The sequence below is a fragment of the Microtus pennsylvanicus genome, chromosome 9, assembly GCF_037038515.1.
Source record: "Microtus pennsylvanicus isolate mMicPen1 chromosome 9, mMicPen1.hap1, whole genome shotgun sequence".
NCBI classification, from domain to species: domain Eukaryota; kingdom Metazoa; phylum Chordata; class Mammalia; order Rodentia; family Cricetidae; genus Microtus; species Microtus pennsylvanicus.
Window position 1 is genome coordinate 94,627,969 of NC_134587.1, and position 12,655 is coordinate 94,640,623.

Below are 12,655 nucleotides of genomic sequence, written 5' to 3' on the forward strand. Positions count from 1 at the left end.
GAGCTGGGATTATAAACACTCAGCACACACCAGATTTATTAACAGGATTTGAATTTGCCAAGCAAACAGCATGGGATGTGAGTCGTTTTCCATGTTCACACCCTCGCAACAAGCACCACGCTTACCTTTGCTGGACTGTTGAGGTGGTTTTGGAAAGAGAGAAGCACAGACATTGCCCATGTTTCTTCATACACTTTCAGTGAATAATAATAACAACACATAAAGGGAAATTTAAAAGTGGTTGAAAATCAGTGTAAGTCTAGTTTTCAAGTCTGCTAACATACATTATAAAGTCTGCTAACATACCCTGTCTCAAACACCGCCCTCTCCAACACAGACACACAGACACACACACACACACACACACACACACACAGAATGCTTACTTCAAATTGGCCTAGAGAAAGCAAGTGGCTTATATTTATATCTGTTATTTCTCTATTACCTTTAATTGCTTGGAATTTTCAAGAAAAGCTTACAAAATAAGAATCATTACCTAAAACTTTAATATCAATCCCTGAAAGCTTAAAATAAAAACTCAGTTTCACAAAATACACTGAAGCAGCTATACTAGTAATAGCCTTTATTTAAAATAGTTTTAATTTAGGAAGCTCAGTTTATATGAGTTTCCAACTAATTATTAGAATCAAAGACAAACAAACAAAAAAAAAGCCAAAGAAAATCCTCTGTAGAAAAAATACATGAGAAGATTTCTCCATATGAAAAACAGTAAACATTCTTTACAGCCAGACATCCTGTGCTAGTGTGAACGCCACCTAGTGAACACCACTGTCGACCTTGAGGTCTGATTTGTTCTTGTCGTTCTTCACCGAGTAGATGAAATATGTTAGCGTGTCTTTTTCATTCACGGGAATAGACCTAAAGTGGCAACCAACTATCTGCAAAGAAGAAAGAACCAAGTAAATGGTAGCTGTAACAGATGCTGAGAGTTGAGTACAAGCTGCTGCTTTGTCAAAGTGTTACAGAACCCCGAGAGATACTCTTCTGAAAATTAAGCTGTTTTAACAAAATATAAATAAGCCCCAAAGCACATAAAAACAAAATATGATAAACAAAAGCCAGTCTGATTTCAAAGGACCCATTAGTCTACTCAATTCATATACTCCAATTCTAATGCTTTGGTCCACTCAGTTCATGTGGCACTGGTTATGCGTATTTTTCCCTTTAAACTTTACAACCTTAGCTTAGAAAGTACATATTCTTAAACATTAAATATGAGATAAGAACTGATGTACATCATACAAGGAAAAGTCTAGACTGTATTCACAGGAAAAAATTAATATAAAGTAAACAAAACAAAACAAACACTGGTAATGAACTATAATACCATAAATATCTTGGTGAAGTCAGTATTCATTCTTCGTATGTTTCTTGCAAAATTTTTCAAATAAAACTTAAGAATGTAAATTTAAAGGAGCTAGAGGGATGCTCAGGACCGCTTTCTGCTTCCTTGTCTTCTCACTACACAGACTGAATGTGGACACAACTACACCCGAGTAAGAAACGGAGCTGCTAAGGGGTGTGTTTAGATTCTAGAAGGCTGCCTGTTCTTCTAGAACAGAAAATAACTCTGAACTAATACAACTGTTTTAGAAGACCAGATTTGAGTTACATACTATATACTGTCATATAAATATAACGTTCGCATCAGTTCTTGGCTCCTCTCTGCTATAGAACACAGACTAGGCTTTATTAATGTCTAGCATATTTCATCATAGTAGGGGATGTCTTTATATTTATGAAGTGCCACAGTAAAAGGAATACATCTTTTAAAGAAAAGTTATATTTTTGTTGCCTAGGCAAGAAATATAGGAGAAAATCTCGCTAGTTAGCATACTGAATTCTAACAATGTTAAAGAGCTTTATGCAAAGAATTTTAACTTGTATTTACCTTTTATTTACTATGTACATTAGAAATGTAGGCTGACTCTAAAGTCAAAATGAAGAATATGAGAAAACACATGCCAAAAAAATACACACACACACACACACAGATATTTCTGTCCTGTCTATCCAGTGGAAATTTTTATTTAGATATAAAGTATAATTATTTAAATCTGCAAACATGTTAAAGTGCACAGATTTTGTGGTTCTATTACTTCTTGAACCACCCCCTTCCTGTGCCACATATACACAGAGCTAACTTCCAAAGCACACTGAAGGAAGCAAAGTCCTATACAAAGCAACCTTTAAGCAAAAGCTTGGATAAAATCTTTGCTCTCTCTTGATGTAAAGAAAGCATCCTCTACTTCAAAACGACTGTTGACAACAACCCGAAGGTGAAATCAGAAAGTTAAGAAGTCCTGTTCCACAGAAACTTCAAAAACTGAATTCTAATAAATGCTTATAAGCTTATTTATTTGCTATGCCTCAATTAGGTGTTCAGTAAATAGTCACTGAATAATTAGAAATTCAAAGTGGAATAATAAAAACTCACTGAATACTTATTTTAAAAAATCATTATAAAAAGTTGCTGTGAATGGATTTTCTAGGTGGCAGACAGATGTTTCCAACCAACTCTATTCTCTCAAAATAGACTATTAACTTTGACTCTCCTATGTGTAATATACTATTCCGTGTACAACATTTACCTAGATCACCATCACTTACTGACCCCTTGTTGGTGCAAACAGGTTTGTTTAAACTGTATAAAACGTACATATACCTCAACAAGTTGTGCTTTATTAAGACCCGGTCTGGTTGGAAGCTTGAAGTGTCTTTTGTATCTTCTAAGTGTATTTACTTGTAATTGGTACAAATCAACCTAGAAAAAAATTAATATACAGATTAGTTCACTCTGCTGGAAGGATATCACTGATCTGTATGGCAAAGGGCACTTCCACCTCTGCACAGTAACAATCTCATTTGCCCAACCAGAGCTATAGTTTATTAAACAGTTCCAGCTCTGGGGGATACATAGTATAAACTTTTAGAGAACAAAAAAGGAAGTTATACGCCAAGGGCTATGAAAACTGTCACCTGAGATTTAACACGAGTACAAACACATGTAAACTGATTGTAGTATTTGTATTTAATTTTGAGATTTCTCAGATGCTTTAAATATTTAATACTTAGCCCAAATATTGACATAAAGGCTCTGGAATCGTCAGTACGTCTATGATTGACACTTCTCGCAGAAGAAGTCTCATCTACCTCTGGAGTATCGATATCCTGGACAGGAGAATCTCCTCCATCATCGTCACTCCCTTTCCTCTTTCTTCTGTTCCGAACACTCTGAATTAAGTTTTTGTGATAATCACAAATGTAAAGATGCCTTGCCTGAAACAGAAAAAGTTTGGTCGATTTTGAGTACAGAAAAACGCAGCTCTGTTTAGTAAAATGCATAGGCCTGTCATGCCTGATTCCGTGGGTCCCCACAAAAGCCAACAAAGGAGACCAAGTCCCACAAGCAAAAGCAAAGAGCCTTTATTTTAATCAAGTTTGCAAACTCAGTCTAACTGGAGAGTCCCACGCTCAACTAGAATAAGGTTTTATAGTAGTAAAGGTGGGGGTGAGGGGTTTCTGATTGGCTGACATTCGTCCAGGGTTTCTTGGTGACTGTGCCCTGGCAGGTGTTTCTATCTACAGTGCTTGGAATGCCAGGCATTTCCTTTGAATGGTCTGTTCTTGGGTCGGGAGTCGGGTGGTCTCAGCTTGTGGTTTCTCCTGCAGCCCTGCATCGTCTCAGGGTAAACTAGAGACTCCAGCCTCCATCGAAATTCATCGATGGCCAGAGTCCCAGGTGATAATGGTTGGAGGAAGTAAAGGAAGTTTCCTTTCTGCCCAGACTTAGATTATCATGGCTGGCCCTCACAGGCCCAAGTGAACGACTGAACATACAGTCTAAGCGGATGTAATGTCTCTTTCCAATTTTAAAACGGGTGCCCGGCTGTAACAATAGCAGGTGGGTGAGGGGGCCGTCAGGAAGAGGTGAGTGGTACCACTGGAGAAAGCAGGCAGGCTATGCATTTTTCTAAAATGTGCTTTGAATTCATATCCTAATTATGTTTAAATTTCAAGTGCTAACGTTTCTTTTTTAAGAATTAAATGAATGTATTTATCTCTATCATGTTGTTTTCAGTTAAAGTAAACGGAAATTATTCACGTTCATTTGCAAAGTTTCTCATGGACCCTACGGAAAAACTGCTTAAACAGAATCACAAATAGTTACATAGAGATGGTCAATACTGAGCTGAACACTGTCTCCCTCTCTCCCATTTAAGGCTACAATTAATGGCTGAATGAACACTTTTAAATTAACTTCTAAGCTAAGGGCAAGTTAAAAATATACACTATGTATGGAGATTCTGTATCCTGTTCTTCATTTGCCATCAGTCAGAGCTCTGAAAAGTAGCAATGGATAGCTCTAAAACCTCATAGCTGGCCAAAAGAGCAGACGTGCATAAAAACGGGAAAAAAAAGAAATCCCGATGGCTGCCGAGCGGGCTGTAAAACCGCAGAGGCTTATTTGCAGCCTGGGTTCAGAGCAGCTGCCCGAGGAGCTGACACCGCAAACGCCGTTTACAACCACCTTCCACCAAGGCACTGTTGAACTCGGCTTCCCTCTCCGTGTACAAGAGAAAGGATCTCCCTTCTCTGTGTCGTGAGGTCCTGCCAGACACTACTTTCCCTAAAGGAGCGGAGCTACTCCCAGGGGCCAAACGCTGGCTCGGGCAGCAAAACAAAGGCGCCTCCATTCCAGAAGGGGCTGCCCGGCTATAAGAAAACTACTTGGGCCCTCGGTGCCGCGGTCCCCTTTGTTTCGTTTCCAGATCGCAGCAAAGGAGGAAGAGGGAAGCCTGGCGTGGGAGAGAAGCGAGGCAGCGGGAGTCCGGATGAGGGGCGGAGGGGACCCGCACCTCTGCGCCAGCATGCGCTGGAGGAGGTGGCCCGAGTTGCAGCGACTTTGTTTCAATCGGAGAACCCACTAATCCCACCTGCAGCCCAGTCCCGAGGACTCGCGAACCCCGCTAACGACCCGGCTGGGCAAGCAGGGTAGGGCAGGGCAGGGCGGTCCCGTTGCCACTTACACTCTTATCCAGCTCGATCTTCACCTTCTTCTGCGAGATGCTCTTCTGGATCCTCTTGCTGAAGCTGGCGTTGCCAGCCGCGCGCCCGCACCGCTCGCCGTCCTCCCGCAGACAACAGAGTTGTCCGGGGCCGGGACCGGCCGCTCCGGGGGGTCCTGCAGCCGACACGGCACCAGCACCCGGTACCTCTGCCCCACCGCCCGCCGCGTTCCCATTCCCCGCTGAAGTGGCGGCGGCTGCAGCAGCGACCACCGCGACCACCGCAGCGGCCGCGTCCCCGCCGCGGCTCATCTCCTCCGGAGTGAAGCCGTTCATGTCTGCCAGCTCGGGGGCGCCGGCGCCGCCACAGAGCCCCGCTCGCCGCGCCGCTCCGCCTCCTTCCCCGGGGCGGCCGTTCACTCCGCACCCCAAGTGTGGCGGCGGCACGGTCCGGCGCCCAGAGTTCCGGCCCTGTCGGTCTGTCGGCGCCGGAATAGTGGCCGGTTCCTGGGACTGTGGTCAGGAGTGGAGTGGCTCCTAGAAAGGGGACCTCACTCACTGTCACATGGAGACTTCAGCAGTTGGACCGCGGCTCCACCGCCTCTTCCAGCCCCAGGACCTGCGCGAGTGAGACGCCCCTCCTCCGGCCCCGCCCCTCCACTGCCGCGCGGCCCCACGGGAATAGTAGTTCTCTGTCGCGGAGCCCATTTGAGCTCCGTTCTGATTACGGGGTGGACCGACTGGATGAACTACTCATCCCAGCGCGCACCGCGCGGCGAGCAGCCCATGAGGGTTTTTTTTTTTCCATTCCAAGCACCGGGCTAATCCGATTATGAGGTCAGGTTTAACACTGTTTCCTTGCTTCTTTTCTTTCCTGCGAGCAAGGGCTGTTTTTAGCTCCTGTTATGTGGCAAAGTTAGTGTTTAGACGGCCAGCCGACTCCTGGGAAGAAGCATAAACTGTGTGTGTCAGTAGTGGGGTACTAGGGAATAAGTAAGAAAAAGTTTATGGGCTCTTTCATATTTATAAAAAAAAAAAAAACAAACAAACTCGGGCGATCTGGCGCTCATTAGGCGCTGGGTCCTGCATCTCCACCTCCTCGCCACAGCGGACTTCTGGAGCATGGCAGGTCCTAGGCACACCCGTGTGCCCACCGGTTGACAGGCACCTGGCTGCTTTTCCCTCTACTGCCCGTTGAGTTCCTTGCAAACGGATCTAAGATCAATTAGAGGAACCTCGCTGCAGAACTCCTCAAAAACTTCGCAGCGCTGGCTATAAGGAGCAAGAAGAGAGAAAAACCTTTCTTGAGTCATACACATGCGTACACGTATGCTTGTGTGTGTCGCGGGTGTGTGTGTGTGTGCGCGCGCCGCGCTCTCGCGCATGGGTACGTGTTTGTGCTCGCGTAAGCGTGTATTCCTGCCTGAGCCTCTGGTGGGCGGGGTGGAAGGATGGGCGTGGCCATGCCAGCTTTGCACCTCTGCTAATGTTGGATTATTTAGCAATCCCGCCGATTAAACAAAAACAATGTATTTCAGGTAGAGGAGTTTTGAAAGAAAGTCCGTTTAGACCTAGTCAATTTCCTAACATTTGAAACATTTACCGAGAAACTCAAAGCAATCCACGCTATCTTTGAGTTTCTGTTCTCAGATGGAGCAGTGAAAATTAGTGAATACACTTTTATTATTAATGGTAATTTTTATCTCGTATTTGTTAAATTATAGATTAATATATTTAGTCAATTGTTCGAAAATTCTAGGCTCTCGTGCCTTCCCCCACGTCATTTCTTCTGTCTCTGGGATTCCAATTCAGTACACGTTATGTCTCCCACTGTATCCTTTGCGTTTCCTACCTTATCTTCGGTGGCTTTGTTTTGCTTTGAAATTCCTTTGAATTCTTTTAACCCGATCTTAGTCTCACATTGTCTGTTTAGGTGTGCCTAATCTGTTCTAAATTTCACCATAGTTTTGGGGTTTTGTTATACTTCTTAGTCTTATAATTCCTATGTTGTTTTTCCCCCAAATCTTAAATGTCACCAATTTTCCAGTCCTCTGACAAAATTTAGAAGTTTGACTTTTTCTTCAATAAACCTTGCAAGAACAATGATATTTAGACTCTTTTTATTAAGTCTGTTTCACTTGTCTATTGTTTCTGGTGATGACTCACACCTGACTCTTCCAATTCGTTGTCTCTGCCCACCTTTCGTTTTATGTGAAAGAAATAATTATAGAATAATTTGAATTATGCTACTACAGAGCAGCTTCCAATCCTTCTCTGTGGGGCTAAGAATCTTTAACTACTTAAAGCCTGAGAGCTTCCAATACAAGTAGGTGTTCTAGTTCATACGCCCTTTGTGGAGCTATGGTCCTTGCTCTATAGTGAGTTACTTGCTTATTGTAGTGTCGAGAATTGAACCCGGGGCTTTGTGCTTGCTAAGTGAATGCCCTACAAGTGAACTACTGTCCCAGCCCAAGAAAGACCTTCTACAGTTCCTTAGGGCCGACTGAAGTCCCACCCTCTAAGTGACTGACAAACGCTCAGCTTCGCTCTTCCTAATTTCTTAAGTGTTGGTGTTTGGTTAATCGGCCTGACACAGACCTAGATACACCTGGAAAGAAGGAATCTCAATCGAGGACTCCCCTCCTTCGGATTGGTCTATGCGCATTTCTGTGGGGCATTTTCGGGGTCTTTGATTGATATGGGAGAGATCCAGCCACCACTGCTGGGACCAGCCATGTGGAAGTGGGCCTAGACTTTGAGAAAGGTGGATGAGGATGCTGGGGAAAGCAAGCCAGTAAGTAAGCAGTGTTCCTCTGGGGTCTCTGCTTCAGTTCCTGCCTTGGCTTCCCTTGACAATAGACTGTAACTTGCAAACCAGATAAACCCTTTACCCAAGCTGCTTTCGGTCATGGTGAGAGAAGTAACTAATATATCTGACTGTACCAGCATCTGCATTTTGATGCGATCTATAGTTTAACATTTTGCTCAGCTAAATCTGTGGCTTCTGCCGTGATTTTGTTCTCACCAATATGAAGTCACCTAATGCCGGAATTTGCTCTGGCTCTAAAATTATTTGTGGCTAACTATTACAAAACCATTAATTTTAACAAGAAATTTAAGGTGACTTAAAATGCCCAGGACCCCAACTTAAACACACAAATGTAAAGATTTGATGCTGAGATACAGTTGTGACCGAGAGCATAACAATGTATTTCTGGGTCTGGGTTTTCACTCAGTGTAACATTTTCCACCTCCATCCATGTACCTGCAGATTTCATGAGTTCATTTTCCTTTACAGCTGACTAAAATTCCATGGTCCATAGACGCCACGTTTTCATTATCGCCAGTTGGTGACTATTTGGGCTGTCATGTCCTAGCAGCTCAGTGAGCACGGTGAACGTGTGGTCTCCACAGCAAAAAATCGAGTCCTTGGGGCATGTGCCCAGGACTGACCATCTGACTCAGATGGTCGACCTAGTTTTCATTTTCTTGAAGAACCGGTGCAGGCGTTCCCATCATGGCTGTACCAGTGTACTCTCACCAACAGTGCCTGGAGGGTCCTCTTTCCGCCATTCTTCCCAGCATGGGTAGCTTTTGTTTTTCTTAATCTAAAGCCGTTCTGACAGGGCAAAGATGAAATCTCAGAGTAGCTCTAAGTTGTATTTCTAGGGATAAGGATGGGGACCACTTTAAACATATTTCCTAGCATTTGCATTTCATCTTGGGAGAGCTCTGTCTAGTTCTATATACCCCCCCTTTAAAAAAATAGGTTGTTTGTTTTATTGGTGTTTAGATTTTTTAATTCCTTGCGTATTTCAAACATGCATTTTTCTGTCAGATGTTTAGATGGCAAAGATGCAGGAAAAAAAAATTGCTCCCGTTTCTGTAGGCTGTCTCTTCCGTCGTCAGTTAAGTTTGCTTTGTGGTATAAAAACTTTTTAATTTCATGATGTCCCACGTGTTTATTGTCACTCCTATTTGCTGGGTGACCAGAGTCTGTAGAAAAAAGTGTTGGCAGAAAACAGGATCTCTCTCTCTCTCTCTCTCTCTCTCTCTCTCTCTCTCTCTCTCTCTCTCTCTCACACACACACACACACACACACACACACACCACTCAGGACCATCTAGTTGAGGAAGTAGATAGACCGTAAAAATCCGAGGTTGACGAGGACCGACAGTGTTTAGCAGCATCTACTGTACAGAGTTCACAGCGCCTGTACTCGCTTGGCCCCAGACCAAGCCAGAAGGCGTTTATCACGAAAGGTGAAGGGGTTCACAAGCCTCCTTCCCTAACTGAGGTGATGTGGATAGTTAAAGGCTCCCGAGGGACAGAGAGTCCCTTCTCTTTAAGGACATGTCAGCCATGCTGTGGTACAGGCCCCGCCTCCAGGAGCATGTGGGTAGCATAAAATGGACTCGAAAGGCTACAGAAAGGAAAATAGGGAATATGAAGTTGGGGAGGCGGGGCTAGGGAAGTGAAGGTGGATCTGAGAGTTCACGGGAGGAATGACCATTGAAAATGATCAAAATAGGGGCTGGAGAGATGGCTCAGTGGTTAAGAGCATTGCCTGCTCTTCCAAAGGTCCTGAGTTCAATTCCCAGCAACCACATGGTGACTCACAACCATCTGTAAAGACGTCTGGCGTCCTCATCTGGCCTTCAGGCATACAGACAGAATATTGTATACATAATAAGTAAATAAATAAATAAATAAATATTTTTTTAAAAAAAGAAAATGATCAAATTACAATACATGAAATTATCAAATAATTAATAGAGTCATATCTGCAGTTTTATTTAGAGACAGAGCCTCACTATGCTAATCTTAACTGTTCTGGAATTCACTGTGTGGACCAGGCTGGCCTTGAACTCACAGAGATCCACCTGCCTCTGCCTCCCAAGTGCTGGGATTAAAGATATGTGCCACTATTCCCAGTTATAAATTAAAAAAAAAATAAATCACAGGACCAGAGCTCAAGACATGGCTCAGCAGTTAAGAGCATTAGCTGCTGTTGCAGAGGTCCTGGGTTCAATTCCCAGCAACCACAGGCTGACTCACACCCTTCTGTAACTCCAGTTTCAAGGTATCCAGCGCCCTCTTCTGGCCTCTCCAGGAATTGCATATATGAGGTACACAGATGTACATAGAATCAAAATACTCATGCAAATAAAATAACAAGGAAGAGGGAAAAAAATGTAAAAGGCCCAAACCGAGAATTCTAAGAATATTCCATGTATTTGTTATTTTCCTCACTGCTATAACAAAATACCTGAGCAAAGCAACTTAAGAAAGATGTGGTGGACGTGACGGCCGCTATAAGAGCGGCGGGCTGCGGACTCCCGCCCTCCCCGCTAGCCGCGGTCCTTCCCCGGCACCCGGCTGCTCCGACCCACCCGGCCCTCCGCACTATGACAGATCAGGCCTTTGTGACGCTGACTACAAACGATGCCTATGCCAAAGGTGCCCTTGTCCTGGGCTCATCTTTGAAACAGCAAAGAACTACCAGGAGGATGGTTGTACTCATCACCCCACAGGTCTCAGAATCCATGAGGTGTTGTGCCTACTTGATTAACTAAAGACATGCAAACCTGAGTTCAATCCTCAGCACCGCTCTAAAAATCTGCATAGTGGTGCATGGTGGTGATGCTTGTCTGTATGTCTGTAATCCCATCACCAGGCAGAGAGAGGTGGATCCTTGGACTTCACTAGCCCCCTGTCCTAACCTAGTCAAAAAATTTTAGAGACTGTCTTTGATGAAGTCATCATGGTAGATGTCTTGGACAGTGGTGATTCTGCTCATCTAACTTTAATGAAGAGGCCTGAATTGGGCATCACACTGACGAAACTCCACTGCTGGTCACTTACTCAGTATTCCAAATGTGTGTTCATGGATGCAGATACTTTGGTCCTCTCAAATATTGATGATCTTTTTGAAAGAGAAGAATTGTCAGCAGCACCAGATCCAGGGTGGCCTGACTGCTTCAATTCTGGAGTCTTTGTCTATCAACCCTCAATTGAAACATACAACCAGCTGTTACGCCTTGCTTCTGAGCAAGGTAGTTTTGATGGTGGGGACCAGGGCCTACTGAATTCATACTTTAGTGACTGGGCAACGACAGATATCAGGAAACACCTGCCATTTGTGTATAACCTGAGCAGCATTTCAATATACTCCTACCTCCGGCATTTAAAGTGTTTGGTGCAAATGCCAAAGTTGTGCACTTCCTCGGACAAATCAAGCCATGGAATTACACTTACAGTTCCCAAACAAAAAGTGTCAAATATGAATCTCAAGACCCAAGTGTGAGTCACCCAGAGTTTCTAAACCTGTGGTGGGACATCTTCACCACCAGTGTTTTACCCCTGCTCCAACACTATGGCCTTGTCAAAGATGCCTCTTCCTATCTAATGATGGAGCATGTCTCAGGAGCTTTGTCACACCTGTCCATTGGGGAAACTCCAGCTACAACACAGCCTTCTATGTCCTCAGAAGAAAGGAAGGAACGGTGGGAACAGGGCCAGGCTGATTACATGGGAGCAGATTCTTTTGATAACATCAAGAGAAAACTTGACACTTACCTACAATAGAAGCACTGCCATTTCCCTGTGGACACATCCACGTCTTAGGCACATTTCTGATACTTAGTATGTGAAGCTGGTTGAAAAGTCTGTTATAGTTGTTAGAGGCTTTCAACAAACCTCCTCAGATGAAGGTGGGCAGGATAAAAGGTGACAACTGGTCAGACATTATGAAGTACATGGATAAGTGCTGTTTAATCCTAGACTTTTTCGGGAATTCTTTAATTCTTCAGTTGCCCACATGTATGGTAAAGGAAAGCCAGCGTTAAGCTATTACAGTGGTTCTCCAAGTGGTGCAGAACTTGACTGTCCATCTGTCTCACCTCAAACAAGATATGACACTGTCCCATATTTGCTTGTTGTTCCCTTCATTAGACCTGCAGTTTAGAGTTGCCCAAAGCCTGCCAGAGAGCTAATTCTATTTTCAGGCTAAAGCAGCCTTTATTAACACTGTGGAGTGATTCATAAGCCTACCAGCTACTGTTAGTTCACCAGTTTTCTATGCACCCTGAAGGCAGCATGCAGGCTCACTTTTTTTCCAGTTCTGTTACTTGAAAATTGCAGTATGCTCTCTGATGGTTACCTATGGTGGCATTATATAAAATAAATAAAGACTTATTGACATATAAAAAAAAAAGAAAGATGTGGTGGTTTGAATGAAAATGGTCCCCACGGGGTTATCTATTTGCAGGTTCAGTCCCTAGTTGATGAATTATTGGGAAAGGATTAGGAGATATAGGAGGAGGTGTGTCACGGACGGACGGCTTTGTGTTTTCAAAAGCTCGTGCCAGACCTAGTATTTCTCTCTGCCCTTTCCCTGTGGATCAGAATGCAAAGCTCTCAGCTACTTCTCCAGCACCGTTCCTGCCTGCCCGCCACCATGCTCCCCTCCGTGATGATAGTGAACTAATAACCCTCTGAAGCTGTAAGCCAGCCCCACATGGAATACTTTCCTCTTAAAGAGTTGCCTTGGTCACAGTGTCTCTTCACAGCAAAGAACAGCGATCAAGACAGAAGGAAAGGTTTATTTTGGCTTCCTGTTACA

The 12,655-nt window shown here is 44.0% G+C and overlaps 2 protein-coding genes across 2 annotated transcripts; one reads left to right on the forward strand and one right to left on the reverse strand.

Moving 5' to 3' along the window:
• Positions 1-568: 568 nt before the first annotated feature.
• On the reverse strand, positions 569-5,653 carry Sap30 (Sin3A associated protein 30). Its single transcript, XM_075986804.1, has 4 exons — positions 5,052-5,653; positions 3,175-3,300; positions 2,687-2,785; positions 569-899 (listed from the first exon to the last, which is right to left on the reverse strand). The coding sequence occupies exons 1-4, from the start codon at positions 5,364-5,366 to the stop codon at positions 777-779; spliced, it is 663 nt and encodes a 220-aa protein (XP_075842919.1). The 5' UTR covers positions 5,367-5,653; the 3' UTR covers positions 569-776.
• Positions 5,654-10,338: 4,685 nt separating this feature from the next.
• LOC142857820 (glycogenin-1-like) lies at positions 10,339-12,251 on the forward strand. The gene is given in 3 exon segments (XM_075986805.1): positions 10,339-10,582; positions 10,759-11,207; positions 11,210-12,251. Coding segments are annotated over 3 exon segments (1,002 nt in total). The 5' UTR covers positions 10,339-10,439; the 3' UTR covers positions 11,620-12,251.
• Positions 12,252-12,655: the final 404 nt, after the last annotated feature.